The 17,676-nt window shown below is 36.7% G+C and overlaps 1 protein-coding gene across 1 annotated transcript in view; it reads right to left on the bottom strand.

Annotated features, from left to right (window-relative positions):
* XPR1 (xenotropic and polytropic retrovirus receptor 1) overlaps nt 537–17,676 on the bottom strand; it is a 208,427-nt gene continuing 191,287 nt past the window's right edge. The window contains exons 12-15 of the mRNA XM_018060672.1: nt 17,098–17,264; nt 13,627–13,766; nt 9,283–9,504; nt 537–6,354 (exon numbers count right to left, since the gene is read on the bottom strand). Of these exons, the coding sequence (XP_017916161.1) occupies nt 6,294–6,354; nt 9,283–9,504; nt 13,627–13,766; nt 17,098–17,264 (590 nt within the window). The 3' untranslated portion in view covers nt 537–6,293. The remainder of the gene's footprint in view (nt 6,355–9,282; nt 9,505–13,626; nt 13,767–17,097; nt 17,265–17,676) is intronic.

The following is a 17,676-nucleotide window of genomic DNA, read 5'->3' as shown; positions in this document are numbered from 1 at the left end:
TTGAGCATGTATTATTATCATCAGATTATAGAAAGAGGTGCTGAGGATCCAATGAGTCGTATATATCCACAGCTTATCCTGACTTTAACGTGGTAACTGCATGTTATCATATTCTGGTTTAGTCAATAAAATATTTTTCTCTTTTCGGGTATATTTATCCTGGGGTCAGTTAATTTGATAAATTTTTCTAGATACATATGAGTAATCAGGAATTCCACAGAAAATTCTATGTTCCCACAGTGTCTGGGTATGGAATAATAACAAGTGTCCAGCTGTTCAGGATTTAACTAAAAAAAGATTGGCTCCATCAATCCCATTGCTTTAGGGTCACACTTCATATATTACCTAAAGGAAAAATGTTATTTTATTTTTCAATTTAGTTAGAGTTAAAAAATGTTCACCCGTGAAGTCTGTTTGCCCTAAACTCTTAACAAGTTAGTAGTCCTAAGAGGAATCATGTTCGGGATCCAAGAAACCCAGAGAGAAAAACACACAGTCACACAAACCATTCACCAGTAACAAAGGAGTCAGTAAACTGTTGGAAAACAGAGAAAGCTTGTAATAATGAAAAAAGAACAGTTTTTTTTTTTTTTAACCAATCACTTATTTTCTTTTAAAAACACATAACCACATTAACTTTTTGCTTTATACAACCATCTAGAAACTATAAAACAGTACCACATTGTGCATTAAACCTACTTTCAAGAAGGGAACGCCACACTTCATAAGAATTCTACCCATGTAAGAAGGAAAAAGGAGACAGCTAATAGCATAGTCACAGATACAACAGGAGTCCAAGCAAGCATCAATTCTTTGACATCACCTTTTCCATTTACCAGAGTGGAGGGAGTAAGAAAGAAAGCAAGGGAGAAAAAGAAGCACCCACAGAGGATTAATCACATTCCATGGTTACTTTTGACAACTATAGCTCAGTTTCATAGAATAGTATCACCGGACCAACACAATGTGGCGGGGTAGGGTGGGGTGAAGGAAACATGAGCAAGGAGAGGGTTCAAAGACAGGTACATTTTACACCCTATTGCCCTCCTAAATACTCTTCACTGATACAAGCTTCTGTGCTAATCTGGAAAACAGTTAAGGTATTAATCTTCACAATGTGATAAAGCTTGAGTTCTGCTCTTTCTGCCAGTGTGAGTGGCTCACAATTTTACTTTATAGTTCAAAAGAATAACAATGTCACAATCAGTTACTCTTTCAGGATTCCCCACAATCTTTCTCCTTATTTCCACCATGCTGGTGTTGCAGCACGGACCATCAGGGAATTGTAAGGAGGGACTTCAGAGATAATGATAAAAGGAGAGTGAGATGAAATCCTTGCTCTTTCTTAGAAGTTCACATCTTTCTGGTAGTTAAGTCTTTCCTCTGTTTTGTGGTGGTACAGAGGAAAGGGCATAGGAAGAACTAAGGTAATATGGTGGACGTTTAGTCAAGTAACTGGTCTGAAGGTATGTAAGATGAGATGGTGTAATTAGCAGACACACTGAATCCAAGGCAAACAGTTGGTTATTTGATTGTCCTCCTTAGGTTGATGGCATAAAACAAAACAAACAAAAAAACTGAAGGTGGCTTTGCTTTAGTAATAAAATGAACTAAAGGCCTGCTATAAGGAAGCATACTTTAGATGAAAAGCAGTATAATGATTTGCTTCTCTTCAGGGAAACTCATCTTGTCCCTTTGACTTCCTCTTCTGTAGTAAGTGTGTTGAAAGTGTTAGGCCAATGTGATAACCACTATACTCCATAGTAAGCAAGCAAATACATTCTGGAAGGTTGTTTTTAAAGGGGCAACTCAATATCACAGTTTTGCGAATTCATATTAGAAAGGCATGATGAACCATTCCAATCAGCAGGCTCCTCTCAATTCCCAGGCAAACTTCTCATATCATTTAAATTAAGCTCCGAACTTCTTTGACGTCTTCATATTTGGTGAGTGCTGTGGCTTAATGCTGGGTAAAGTACTGGTTTGTAGTGTTAATCAGCACAAATTTCTTACGATCTAATATAATAAACTCTAGCCCACACTGCCACTGTGCTGACATTGTATATACTGAAAATATAATGCAAAAGGTTAGCTTTTAAGATTTGCTATCAAGATTGATACCTGAAATGCAGGAATGTGTGTTTAAGCAATCTGTAAAATCTCTTTAACCTTTCCTTGCTTCAGCTAATCATCAAAAGCAAGAAATAAGCCAGATGCATCATAAAAAGGAATGAATTAAGCTCAGAAATTTGATTTATTTCTCTTAACTTTTCCTGAAGTTCTACTAGAAACTTTATTGTCTTAACTTAGTGACATAGATCATATCTATTATTGGCTTTTAAAATTAGATGTGTTAAAAGTTCGGTGATTTTGTAGTTGAGAAAGCCTTAGATTCAATGTAACTTTTTTCAATCTGAGAAGCCACCTTAATTTTTAAAATTTCAATATGCTGTACAGCTCTTATTTCTTAAGAGCTAAAAAATTTCATGCAAACTATTACAGAAAATAATCTGAAATTGATTTACCAAATAAAGTGCAATCACACCAGAGAATCCTAAATATTTGAATAAAATAACACCATGGATAGTTATTTTCTAACTTACTTTCCTTAGACTAAAATTTTTTTCTAGTCATTGCTAAGAAAATTGCATTTGGGCATAAAGAACTATTTCCCGAGTAAAGGAAAGTAGTGGAGAAAGAGGGTAGCAAAACAGGCAGGTGTCTACCAGCAGTGTAACCACCCAAAGGAAAGATCGCAAAAGGCCGCATCACCTCCATGTGGTCAAGCTCACCTACTTTCCTCACGGCCCGGCTTCTGCTGCCAAGGTCCAACTTCTTTCGCTCTTCTCTGCTACCTCCACAATTACCTTATTTCTCTTCAACTAAATGTCTATTAATCAATGCCTGTACATAGGCTATTTTCTCCTATTCTTAACTTGCCTTAGTTAAGAGGCATGAATTGCTTTCTCTAGTTATCATGAATATACTTTGGTCAAACCACGGTAGAAGGATATCATATACCAATAAGTTACTTCCAGCGACATCTCAGTTAAAACCTTCAAACTCTCATGTTGGAATACTGGGATGTCACAAATCCGAGGGGCTGGGCTCCGTTTTCCTTCTCTAAGGGCTCACACGTGCTACTGCTGGGGTGACTGGCATTCTCCCACAGCACTGCTTTTGTATCTGAAATGAAGCAGCTTTTTTAAGGAGAAAAAGGGCTGATGCTGGAAAAGAAAGTTGCACATAGGTTTCCAACCTCTTTCCAATCTTAAAAATAACTATTATAACCTAATTAATGATGACTATGTATGATCATTTTAATGTCTCTCTGTATGATATGAAATCCTCAATTACTCCATTTTAATAGTATAGGCAGCCTTAATTAGAGTGCATATCTGTGCATAGAAAATACGCCACTTTTGTCTTTTACTTTCTCTACACACATCAATACATCAATGTTTTCCATATTATCACAAAATGAAAAAGAAATTTTATCCTTTTTTAAAAAATACTTCTTTTTCATTCATTTAGGGGCATTTTAACTAATACCATCAATTGAGTGATTCTCAAATAAAATAAAACTAGACTTCCTAAACCTAAAATCAGATAACGTTTTTCCTTTGGTTAGACTGCTGCTCCTTTAAAATAACTCTGTGATGTTCATTCCCTAGGAGTTCTATTGAGAGTTTCAGTGTACAAGACGCTCCAGTAAAATTTTAGGTAGGACACAGCAGTCACAACTAGAGCATATAAAGGTTAGGTGAGAAAAATGCACATTGCCTTTTCTGGAGGAAAAAATTATATATTCTTTCTTCCAAACTGTTTCCTCTTGATGAGGAAAAGCCTTCTTTTCTCTTTAGAGCTTCAGGAGGAACATAAAGCTGTTGTTAAAAAACATGTTTAAGCATCTGTCAAAGTGAGCTGAAAGTTACCTAAGCCTTATCATTCCTGAACAAACTATTCTGACTGGACCAAGAGCAGGAAAAGAATATATTCGAACAATGCATTATCTATGAAAAAATAATACTGATCAGGGTCGAGAATCATAATAGTTGAAAAAAGACCAAACCAGTCATAGGATACACTAAAGTAAAAACACTGGGGAATTAAAATACCAGAAGTCAACTGTAAGATTTTAAGTGTGTCATTATACAGGTTTACTAACAGAGAATGAAGCTGACAAGTCAAATTGCTCTGGATACACATTAGTACCACCAAATTTATTTGTACAAGAAATGACTGGTCCACTGGACTTTTCTATGTAACTCAGTAATAATTACTACTCCTTCTGGACAGACCAGTGATATTTCCCATAGTTTTACCGTACAAAACCAGAATAGTTAGAAAAAAAAATCCCGAGTATAAATAATGCAACCTTTAATCTATTAAGGGTCACTAAATTGTTACCACTGATTATTAGAAATGATCCATTTTATTTAAACTAAAAAAAAAAAATTAAGTTTCTATTCTTCAGTTTTGGGCCAAGGAATATGCTTGGCAAAACAAAAAAAGCAGTAAAGGCCACAGAGCTTAGTGATTTTTCAGGAAAAAAAAGTCTCAATTCAGGAAGGGACCAAATTTTGGAAGCTTGACAGAATAAAGATGAAAAAAACTCCTTTAAAAAGAAAATGTCAGTTAATTGGTAGAATTTTGGTAGTAACAAGAATTTTAATTAATCTCCTGGAATTATGACAGGGATGAGTGAAGACATGTGATGCATGGCATAAGAGCTAATGACAAAAGGGTATATTAAGGGGCAGTAATCATATGCTTTTAATACTAAATAAATGACAGTGCTAAATTTAACGCCAATCACATTCAAGGGAGAAAAATCCTTTAGGGTTTTTGGGCTTATCTGATGACTTAGGAAATAGGAAAGAAATCAGACAAAAGTGAAAATGAGCACTGTGTACAGATCATTATAGTCTGAAATTTCTATGAAATATGATTTTTGTGTATAACCAAGTTTAGGGCCCCCCCCCCCAATTTTAAAAGCAGCTTTTCTGTCATAGGAGGGCATGAAATCTAATGTTCACCCTTTAAAACTGCTGGGAGAAATGGCTGCTAATCTCTGTTTCATCACTGTCAGTGAGAGAGGAAGGGTAACTTGTTCTATGCTCTCAAAAGCATGGTTTCCCCAAGACAGACTTTTAATTTTATCAACTTTGGGCTAAAGTAAGTGGGCCCAGAAGAAAAACTATCCAATGAGGGTGTACAGAGTCTATGAAATAGCTGTGCCTTCTAATCCCAAGTTGGTAAAGGCTGTATGTACTTCAATTACCCTACATGTTGAAGCTTAATAAGGCGTAACTTCAGTTATGGTTGGAATATGGGCAAATGTATTCCACATCTGTTCCTTAAAAAAATGTATCTGGCCTCTTCAATAAATTTCAACTGGTTGCGTGGACATGTGTGGAGGCTTTGTTGCAGGAGACACGCTCAGGATTCTGAAGCAGCAGCAACTCAAAACATCAGTAATAAAACTTTGGCTTAAAATTAAAAAGGAAGGAAGGAAAAGTCAAACAGGTGCAAGTCGTCTCATGAAAGAGGTATCGTGGACCAAACCCTCAGATGCTGTCCGACATTAGTCTCCCCTGTCTTCACTGCTACCACCTTCACTGTACAGGAGTTATATCATTCTTTTATGGTTAAGTTTCATAAATAATGAGAAAACCATATGTAACAAATACATCATATTTCCCACCCACCCAGCAACCCTCCCCAAAATAAGAAAAGTTACATCAAATTAAAAAGTAGCTTCATGAATGAAGGTACTGCTCTAAGTTGCACTTTCCCTGCAAGTGCGGCCAGTGCTTTTGCGCTGGGTATGAAGGAAAGGAAAAAATTCTCCACATAAACTGACAAAAAATTTAAAAATCAATGTCCGGTTTCAACCAGTCAAAACCGGGCCAAGCGGAAGCCGAGGTGTCTCGGTACCGTCCCATCAGAGGGTCCTTGCAATGCCTGGTCTTCATCCTGGCAGGTATCTGTGTCCTTGTGATTGTAAACAATCCAGAAGATACTGTGTTTTTGTTCCTTAAAATGTCCTCTGATTGGCAAAATGAAGTAAATATTTGTTTTAAAAATAGAAAATGAAAATTAAACGAGAAGAAAAGAAAAGAAACACAGTGAGCTTGTTTGGAGTCCATAGGATCCGATCTGGAAGAGCTCGGAAAATGTGTTCTATGTCTTCTCCTGTTTTCGGCTGGAAAGGTACTAGAGGTTGCGTTGGTCGAGGAAAGAATTGTAGAGTAGGAAAACCAAGGATGTTAATCTAGACTTCAGAGGATTCAAGTGTTAGCTTCATCATCTGTGTCTTCTATCAATACCTTAGTGTCACGAGCCTTGGATCTAGTGGTAATGAAAGGAAAAAAAAAAAAAAACTTAGTCCATTACTAAAATACAAACACATCCAAAGTATTAGGTATATTTTCAATCTTACTACCATTAAAAATACATCATAACCAGTCATGGACACTATATACTATACCAGATAGACTACTCCTAGAGCTTTGTATTCAATTTCAGATATTACTGGAAAAACACTAAGAAAGTAGGTTGTAACCAGAGGAAGGAAACAACAATGGTAGGTCATGTGTAATGTGCAATGGAGGGGTTTGGTTTTATGATGTATTTTTTTAACCTCTCCGAGATGCCAATTTTCATCTCTGTAAAGCAGGAATAATGATTCCTTTTTACATAATACTGCTTTTACTTCATGGAGACGGTATGAGTATCAAGTGAGAGAATGGATATAAAAAGCATCAGTAAAGCATTAAACAAATATGAAGAATTAAGATGAGGATGACAGAAAAATCACTTGAGGAACACATGAAAAACAAGGAGAGCTGGCCAGCAGATTTAGACTAAAGGAGACACACGACAGCTGTCTTCAAACAGCTGATGAAGTAGACACAGAAGAGGGGCTTCCCTGGTGGCCCAGACGGTAAAGAATCTGCCTGCATTGCGGGAGACCTGGGTTCAATCCCTGGTTTGGGAAGATCCCCTGGAAGAGGGCATGGCAACTCACTCCAGTACTGGAGAATCTCCATGGACAGAGGAGCGTTGTGGGCTAGTCTATGGGGTCACAAAGAGTCGGACATGACTGAGTGAGTTTGCACAGCACACATGAGAGAGAATACTAAGTCATGTTAGAAAGCCCACCCAGGATCAACTGGTTGAAGTTATACTGAAGCGTGTTTCAACATAAGCTATCTGGCACAGTAACTAACCAACAATAAAATCAGGTGCCTTGTATAGTTATAAACTTCACTATCACTGATGACTGTCAATCAAATTAAGATAATCAACTATTCAGGATTCCATAAAAGAGATTCTTGCACAGGATGAAAAATGGAGTATTAGATAAAGTCAAAATATTCTGCAACTCATGAGCTCCATGAGGTAAAGTAGACATTATTATTACTCGACAGAGGTAGAAATAGACATTAAAAATGTTAAGGATGTGTTAAACGGCTGCAAGAGTCTCAAACTTAGCATTCAGTCTCCGATCTTATTTTAGATTCGCTGCTCTCTTCCTTCGCACAAAACCTGCTCCATCATTCTAAATGTCTTCCTCTGGAGGCAATCTAATATGCTGGTGTTTTTCCACTGAACATCTGAAACTGAACATAAACATCTACTGCTTCCTTGTTTTTGAGGCAGAAAGAGTGTATGTCTGCATTGCCCTCTGCTGGTGACTAGCAAGGATTCAACTTTCAAATTTAGGAGCTCAGTGGGATGACCATCTATTGCACTGTCTTCCAGTCTTTTGTGGACCTTACCTTGCTAACTCTACCAGCCTTCGCATCCCCTCCTCTTGCTTCTTCAAACTCTGCTTCCTGCTCTATGTAGTGGTATCATGCTTTGGTTTGACGTTCTTCCTACTGACCTCCCTGACCATTCTTTTCCTATCCCTTTTATTTGTTCTTTTTTTTTCTCTTGCTTGTGCTTGTTCCCCAAGACAGTTCCTTGCTCTGCTTTTCTCTACCTTCTCTTCTTCGGAGAACTTACAAATTCTATCTGAAGCTCAGGCAATTTCTCTTCTGCTCCCTGTGGGTTATTACCATCTCTAATTTTTTTTTAAACTTCCTTTAAAATGCTTCCTTGTTTTCCTTTTTGTCCTCCTGTAAGTGCCCTAATCCAAATCTTTAATGTTGCATGCTGAAGAATACTGCAATGGTCTTTTAGTTGATCCGGCCTTCAGTTTTCCCTTTCCCCATGTATCTTGCACAGTGCCATTAAAACTTATGAATATATTACTTTCATAACATTCTATGAAAAAATTCTCTGTGACTTCTTCCTGCCTACAAGATAAAGTTGAATTTCAGCCTTTTACAATCACACTTCATTCAGCTAAATGTTGTTACTATTTGTTACGAGCTCTAGTCACATGGCTTTTCTTTCCATCCCTCATTTCCACCTTTATGTCTTTACTGTGCCTCTAGCCTATCCAAACACTCCCTTATCCTTCAGAAAACTTCCCTGTCCCTTCTTTTATTCCAATCCTTTGTGATATCGACTGTCTCTAAATTTCAAATGCGGCCACATATACCCTGCACTTAGAGGGTACAGCTATCCTCCAAACAACTTTTAGGAATATACAAAGTCAATGACCGATAAAAATACTGCTGTAGGTATTCACTAAGAAAGTAAAAATAATAATAGCTTATACTTATTGAGCTCTTTCTGTGAGGAAACTGGTGTAAATTCCAAGTCATAACAAACAATCTACCTAGCCACCTTCTGAGCAGGGACCATACTAATCCCAATTTCCAGATGAGCAATAATATAGAGAAATTAAGTGATTTGGCCAAGATAACACAGATGTCAAGTGGCAGAACCAGGGCTCTTAAAATTTCTAACTTGAAAATGATTTTTATAGAAGATATACTTAAGAGTCAAATAAAATATTCTCCAATAAGTTTTCCCCAGTGTACTTTTAATGCCAAATCAGTAGGAATTAATTAATGCATTAACATACTAATTATATTTTACACTATGTGTCCTTTAAGACATTCTATACATAGGTTGTGAAAAATGATTGAACACCAGCAATTTCATCACGTTCAACATGACTGCTTCTCAACTTAAATGTTGTTGTTTAGTCGCTAAGTCATGTCCAGACTCTTTTGCAACCCCATGGACTGTAGCTTGCCAGGCTTCTCTGTCCATCGGATTTCTCAAGGCAAGAATACTATTTCCTTCTCCAAACTTAAATGTTACCCAGTACTAAAACCTGAAGGGAATTCATCTCACAGAAGTAGCAGCCATACATACTGAGAAGCGAGGCGAGGCCGGCGCAGGGATACGCTCTGGCTGTACTTCCACGGCCGATTCTTCTGGCGGTTCCGTACCCCATCCTCCTGGTCCATCATCTGCTCTAGGAGCGTCTGATCATCGGCATTCAGAGGGGCCACAGAGATGTCCCGCACAGCACGGAATTCACCACAGTTATTCAGATGTTCATTCTCCAGGCGGAAGAAGTTCCACACAAATCGCCTTAGCAAAATGGGGTAGGAGTGAGGGAATTACTTATAAAATTTGAATATACTACTACTATCACCTGTAGACCTCCAAATACATCAACTTTCCACTCATGGAAATAACCGCCCCCCCCCCCCACACACAAAGGAATTGAGGACTAGAATATTAAAACAGAAAAAGGTGGTGTGTGTGTTGGGGGGAATGACACAAAAATGGAATAGGCAAAGCAAAGCGACTCATGGAACACAGGTTCAGAGCACTCATTCTTTCACTTTATTGAATCTATTGAATACCTACAGTATGACAGGAAAAGCCACAGTATGACAGAGACAAAGCCTATGCCTGTCTAAGTGTAGTTTCTAATAACAGAGACAGATATTAAGCAAATAAACAATTAGTTAACAGTATGTGCTCTGAAGAAAGTAAAGTAGAGCAAGGGTACAGAACATGCTTCTTTGAAGCGATGACACCTAGCAGAAATCTGAGCGATGTAAGGAAGCAAGTCAGGTAAAATTCTAAAGAAAAGGGTCTGAGGCAGAAGAAACAGCAAATACAAAAGGGGTGGAGGAAACAGCAAGTACAAAAGGTCCCACGCTGGAGAGGACTTCGGTGTGTTAAAGCAGCAGCAATGTCAGTAGGGCTGGAATGGAACAGGAAGGTTAAAATGGCAGGAAATGAAGACGGAGAGGTAGAAAAGGGCCTGATCCACAGACAGCCTTAAAAGCTGCAGTACAGAGTTTAGACTTATAGTGTGACAGAAGACAAGGAGTTCCGAGCTGGAGAATAATATGATTTAAGATCAATCCATCTGCTGCACTGTGAAGAGATCAAAGACAGCTGAAGGGAGATCAATCAGAAGATGCTGTAGTAGTCCAGGAAAGAGATGACAGAGACTTAGATTCAGGTGGGGATAACAGAGGTGATGAGAAGCCGACCGACAGGATTTATTTATGGAGATGAATGAGGCTTACCGGACATGGGATGTGGGTGTCTCAGGTTTTTGTTTTCAGTGAATGGTGACACCATTTACTAGAGATCTGAGTTGTTTCTATCGCCATTAGATACCCAAGAGGAAAATTCAGTAGCTAGATGGATATGAGTTTGCAGTTCAAAGGAGAGACTGGGACTACAGACAGCCTAAGAACAGAATTTCAAGTCATGGGCTTAGGAATAAGTGGAGGAGAGGAGTAAAGAGGATCAAACCCTAGAAGCACACCAACATTTACAATTTGGGAAGAGGAAAAAGAACCAGTAAACAAACCATGGGACAGACCATGAAACAGAAGAGAGTAGTTTCTGAGAAATCAAATGAAGAGCTTTGCTGAAAGGTAAGTCAGATAAAAGAACCACTGGATTTAGATAGAGGATAAAGAGGCAATATGATCTAACAGCACAGATTCTGGGAGACTGTCTAGATTCAGGTCAGGGATCTGCTACTTACTAAGTGTAACAGCCTTGGATGATTCACTTAACTTATGCTTCATCAGTAAATGAGACAGTAACAGTACTTACCTGACAAGATTGTGGTAAGGATTCACTAAGTTAGTACATGTAAAGTGCTTGGAACAGTGCCAGGTACACAGCAGACAACACATTAGTGTTTGCTGCTGTTATTAATTATTAACAAAAGCAATTTAGTTTGAGTACTGGGGAAAAGGATGAGATGAATTAAAGGGAGAATGGGGAAGGAGTCAGAGAGCAGAGATAGCAAGAAAAGTTATCTCTTGAAGAGTTTTGCTGTAAAAGAGAGCACAAAAATGGGCAGTAGTTGCAGGAAGAAAAAAGATTCAAAGGATCTTTTTTGCTTCTGCTTTAAATGGGTGACATAACATCTGATTCTATAAACCAAATAATTTTTTAAAAAGAAAAAATCAAGAATAAAAAAAGTAATTGAGCTACCTCTTTTTTTTTTTTTACTAGAAAAAAAATTAAAGAAGCATACATGAAAGAGAAAGAAGTAAATGGGGGGAGGTAGTGGTGATGGAGAATTTCAATGACATTTCTATTCAGAATTATTTTAAAATTTCCACTGCAATTTCAACTTCAACCCATGGATTATTTATATATAGGCTGCCAAATTTCTAAATGTTTGTGAATTTTCAGGTTATCTTTTCTGATTTTATTCTAACATTTGTTAAGACTTCCTTTATACAGCCCAACACATGGTTAATTTTGGTGAATGTTCCATGTGTATTTAAAAGCATTTGTATTTAGTAGCTAGGTTGTATACAATGCTCTACATATGTCAATTAGGTCAAGTTGGTTAATTGATTACTTGTTTTCTTAAAATTTTATTTATTTTGGTCTGTGCTGGGTCTTCATTTCTGTGTGGGCATTTCTAGTTGTGGCAAGCAGGGGCTACTCTCGAGTTGCAGTTGCGGTGTGCAGGCTTCTTGCTGCAGAGCACGGGCTCTAAGGTTCAGAGGCTTCAGGAACTGTGGCACGTGGGCTCAGCAGTTGCGGTCTGCAGGCTCTAGAGCACAGGCCCGATAGTTGTAGTGCACAGGTTTAGCTGCTTTGTGGCATAAGGGATCTTCCTGGATCAGGGATAGAACTCGTGTCGCCTGCTTTGGCAGGTGGAGTCTATACCAACTGAGGCACCAGGAAGTTGTTGCTTGTTTACTTGATTACTTGTTTATACTGAGAAAAGTATGCTAACATTTTCCTCTAAAATTATAAATTTATCTACTTTTACATTCTAGCAATGTCAACTTTCATTTTACTATTTTCAAGCTATATATTAGGTACATAAAAATTTGAATTGGCTATCACAGATGAATCTCAAAGTCTTTTGTTTTGGCAAATTTCTTTAGTGCAAAATCAGCTTTCGTGGTCTGCTTATCATGGGGTACCTGCCTTCACTTAAGAGTTTGGGCTATCGTGTCAGATCACTGATGTTTTTAGGAAGATTAAAAAAATATTTTATCTGAAAAAAAAAAAAATTTATCTGGCATTTTCATTGTTTCTACTGAGAAGGTGGGCTAAATAACCCAGGTTGCTAAACTGCAAAATATGATTCTCAAAAGATTTTAATTCTAATTTCTGTTCTAAGACTTTTTACGTCCCTGTTTCTACTCACAACCCTTCCAATGGAGCTCAATTTTTTTTTTAATTTAAAAACTTATTAAGTATAACACACATTCAGAGAAGTGAACAAGTATGATGGGCACAGCATAATGAATTTTAGCCAATTGAACCCACTGTGTAATCAACACACATTTCAAGAAACAGAACATTACTGCATCTTACTCCCCACTCAAGGAGGTTCTCTTGGTGTCACTTCCACTCACTGTCCCACAAGGGCAAATGCTATTTTGACTTCTAATACCACAGATAAATTCAGCCTGCTTTTGAACTTCATAAATTTGAACTCGTACAGGGACATATTCTTTTGTAGCTGACTTCTTTTGCTCAGTACTTTGCTTTGTGAGGTTCATTCCTGTTTTTGTATTTAGTCTTCTGTTCTCATTACCGAATAGATTTGCATGTGTGTAAATATCACAATTTATCTGTCTGCTCTAATATTGCTAGGCCCTTGGGTAGTCTCCACTTTGGTCTGCTGCAAATAATATTATTGTGAACATTCTTGTATGCGGATCTTTGTGGCCTTAGGTCAGCATTTCTGTTTGCTATATACCCAGGAGTTCATGCAAAGCTTTGGTAGATACCGACAGAGTTTTCCAAAGTGGCTATTGTACTAGTTTCCTCCAACTTGCAGTGTTTGTAAATTCCAATTGTTCTATATCCTTATCAATACTTGGTGTGTCTATAGTTTTCATTTTAGCATTTACAGGTGAGTAGCTGTATCTCAAAAGTAGGTTTAAGTTGCATTTCCCTGGTGACTAATCATGTAAAGAACATTTCCATATGTTCATTAGTCATTTGGATATTCGAATGGAGTCCAATTCTTAAAAAAAGCTTCTAAAAAAGTCATCATCAGCGTAACTTTGTAAGAATTAATCTCTTAGTCCTTCAGTCAGAATTTTCCAATACTGAGGCAGATGAGAAGTCTGAGAAAAGTTGGAAATTTTAAGCTTTTCAGGTATAAGTTTTTAATAAAATCTAATTTATAAGTATTGAGTAACATTTTAGGTAAAAAAAAAAAATCTCTGATAAACTTTATAGTAGTCTGCTTACCGGAAAACCTCAAGGGGAGCAAAGACAGTAGCAATGATGTCCCCGGAATGAGGCAGTGAAGTCATGGAGGTAATTGAGATCTGGATAGTCCAAGCAAAGCGCAGGACCACGTCCTCTATGATGGCACTGTAATAGTAGGCCTGAGGGATAATAAGCAAACTGAGTAAGCTGACCGTCGCGTTTCTGACAAACAAGCACACCTAGCACAGTAAACAAGTCACACGTCATGCTGACAAGCGTGAGTAAAAGGAGTGAAGAGTTCTATGTTTTAACAGACTTCGCCAATTTAGTTTTTTTTCATAGATAGGACAATATTCAAAATGAAGTTTTACTGAATTTCAGTGATCCTTTAACAAATATAATAATACTTCATTCCCATATTGTATACTAGGCTCTCTTCTAGACCCCAGAAATACAAACCAGATGAGATCCTCGAGCTGACTGAGATGACATTCTAAAATGTATGTGATACACTAATGGCTCAACAGTTCAAATTAGAAAATATGAGATTTACTAACTTTGTTATTTGTGCTTTTATTCTCAAATTGCCTTACCCTTCATTTGAAAAAAGTTTTTCCTTCTTTTTTGATGTCAGAAAATAACATGAAGCTTGGATTTCACAAACAATTAAATTTAAGGGATGTCCCATTTCCACATGGGGAAGACAAGCACTTAACTAATTCTTTCAGTTTTAGCTACACGAAGTCTTAAGCACAAAAACTGCCAACTGACCGGAACTATAATTCATGGATTTTCTCTTCATCTCAGGATATCCAGCTCTTTAAAATATGTATTTAAAGGCTACAACATCTTATGGGAACTAGAACTGCTACGTATTAAGTCATAGCATTTATTTTATTAAAAGAATGTCAGCAAAGGAATATCAATCAGTCATGTTAGAAGGCTATTAAACAAAAGAAACAGCAGTCCTCTTCTTGTCCTATTCTCTAGAGGCAAACATCTTCAAATTTTGAGCATTTATCATCCACATTTCTAAATAATGTGTGTATATTGCTATATCTTGATTAATCAATTTTAGACATTATTCACTGCTTACTATGATTAATTTTATGAAGATTTTTAAAAACACAGTAACATATCTCTCTGTCCCTTTCCCCAGCTATTCAATACAGCGCTAATGTAATTTTTGGATAAATCCACATGCAGTGAAATCATTATTAGGTGTCTTGATGAAAAGCTGCAATTTTGTATGCCTTTAAGAGCCAATCAAGCTGATCCACAGTTGACTGATGTGGGAGCTGATGTTACCAAAAATTAAGTCTTTGGGGAGGAATACACTTAACTTGAGGTCAAGAGATACAGAAAAGTTAAGTTTTAATATGGAGATAACATAAATGCTTCCTGGACCTGGGTATGGTGCTCAACAGTATGTACTGTTAATGCCAAGGAACTTACTGAAGTTCATATAGCTGTGTTCTTAATTTTTAAATGAAGACCCACTGAACTTCACATATAGCTTCTTCCCTTTTTTAGCACAATAAATTTAACTCTAATATTTGCCCTTTTAAAGCTGAGAGGGGTATGGTGATCTTCTAGGACATTTTTCTTATATATTTGTAAAGCCTAATGTACAAAAGCATATTATGACCCTAAAAGTGGGTCATAAAAATATGTAATAACAAAGAAAGTGGAAGATTCTATTAACTAATTTTATTACATAGAAATAAAAAAGTTAGTACTTAAGGGATGAACAGATTAACATTTATGTAAAGATATAAATAGTTCATCAAAGCAATCATCATAATAAGATAGAAATGCATTACATCTCTCAGTAAGGCAAGAACAGTACAAGGAGGAAAGGCACATGCATTTGGTGAACACAAGGCCATCTTTTCTTGAACACATGTCTCTGACTTGTGCTTAACATTACTTTTTTTGATTTTCTTTTCAAATGAGACTTAAAAATCACTGTCAATGAACATCTCCTTTTCTGCCTTCATTTGTTTAGATGAAGTTACACTAACATATCATTCATATTTAGTCTATCATTTATTTTCAATCCTTACACTTGAAAACAGCCTTCCCTAAGCACCAATTACATATTACACAGTCACACATTTTTCAAAGTGCAGTTCTGAAGTATTGATGACATTTTGACATAGTAAAAAATATTAGTGGCACAATTTTAGGATTGGGAAAGGATCAAGAGATAATCTAGTATAACACCCTACTTTATAGAATACACTGCAGTCTGGTTGTCTAAAGTTATATAGCTCATTAATGACAGAGCTGGGGTTAGAATTTACTTATAAGGATTCCCAATTCATTGTTTAATTTCTTTCAATATCTGAGTAAAGATACTTTTGGTCTTTTGACTTTTTAATTCAGTCCTTCTCATCCTTTCATTCATAATTTAGATAAGGTGCTCAAATGATTCTCAAGTAATTATCCATGTATTTTTGGATCAAATCGAAACTTTAAGAAAACTGACTGAAATAAATGACAAGAAAAGCCTTCTTGATGTACCCAAGCAAAGTCAGGCACACCTCTTTCCTTTGTGCTTACAGCACTGCTCATTCAGTCAAGTATTTATTTATTCATTCACTCATTCATTCCACAAACATTGTATACTGTATGCCTGGGACTATGCTGGATAGTAAGGGATATAGATACCTAAATAGGTAATTAAAATGCAATGTGATAACTGCCATAATTGGAAGTTTGTATAGTGTAAAATGGGACTAGGACGATTGGCTAATTATGCTTGGCGAAATAAGAAAGGCTTCTTAGAGAAAGGAACAAACTAACTTTTAAAAAGAAGGAACAAGGGACTTTCGTGGCAGTCCAACGGTTAAGACTTTGAGCTTCCATACAGGGGACATGGGTTTGATCTCTGGCTGGAGAACTAAGATCCCACATGCTATGTAGCGTGACCAAAAATAAATAAACAATTAAAAAAAAAATAAGCAGCTTGATGTAGAATGCTAAAAAAATAAAATAAATTAAAAATAAAAAGAAGGAACAAGAATTTGCAAGGTAAACTAAGGGGAAAGAGGGCATTTGAGACATAAGGTATGGTATAGTCGCTAAGTTGTGCCTGACTCTTTCACAACCCCATACACTGTAGCCAACTCCATGGACTGCAGCCCACCAGGCTTCTCCCTAAGTCTCATGAGACATAGGGAACTGCATGTTAAAAAACAAATCATAAATGATATTTAACTATTTATTCCTCTATTCTAGTCTTTATTACATTATATTGCAGTCTGTTTACTTACCTATTTAGAACATAGATTATAGCCTTCTTGAGAACCAGAATTTTACTTTATTTCCTACAGCACCCAGAATACAGTTAACATCTGGTACATTTTTACTGACTGAATGGATTAGCATTTTTTGGTAATTATTTTAAGTAGGCTGGTATTGGGTATATATTGTAATATACCTGAGTGTTCTATTTTTGTGTTTTTTTCTTTTTTAAAAATAAATACAAGCACTCTTTGTACATACTTTTTGGGGGTATACAATCTCTTCCCGGAGGAAGGTGTTTTCTCCTGCATTCTTATCAAAAAGACCCCAGTCCATCTTCAGATCCCAGATGAGGGTATAACAGGAACTGATGACACAGAAGACGATCCACAGATAAAAGAACACCATGGTGTCTGAGTGACGTTGTTCTGAAGAAAGAAAAGGGAAAGAGAAAATCACTACATTCGAGTAAAATTCTTCATTAAGTAAAGCTAACTAAGAAACAGATTCTTCCTCCAGCTCCATAAATAGATTTTAAATAAATCTCCTTAGTAGGATCCCCATCTAAAAAAAGTTAAGTAATAAATCTGATTTATCTGAAATTCAAAATAATTATCAAACATTCAACAAATATACAAAATTTATACAAAAGTGCATTTACAATTTAGAGGCTCAACGCTGAAAACATAATATTTCAAGTAACTGTGATGGAGGTTTAGAATATTACAAAAGTTGTCATTTTAATTTTTGCCATCAGGTGGCAGCTTTGGGTCAAAGATTAAAAAAAAAATGTATGAAACACCATTAACAAGGGATGTGCTGCTTCTACTGTGAGGAATT

This window comes from Capra hircus, chromosome 16, assembly GCF_001704415.2.
Source record: "Capra hircus breed San Clemente chromosome 16, ASM170441v1, whole genome shotgun sequence".
Taxonomy (NCBI): domain Eukaryota; kingdom Metazoa; phylum Chordata; class Mammalia; order Artiodactyla; family Bovidae; genus Capra; species Capra hircus.
Note: the sequence above shows the minus strand (reverse complement) of the source record. Positions and strands in the feature narration are given on the sequence as shown.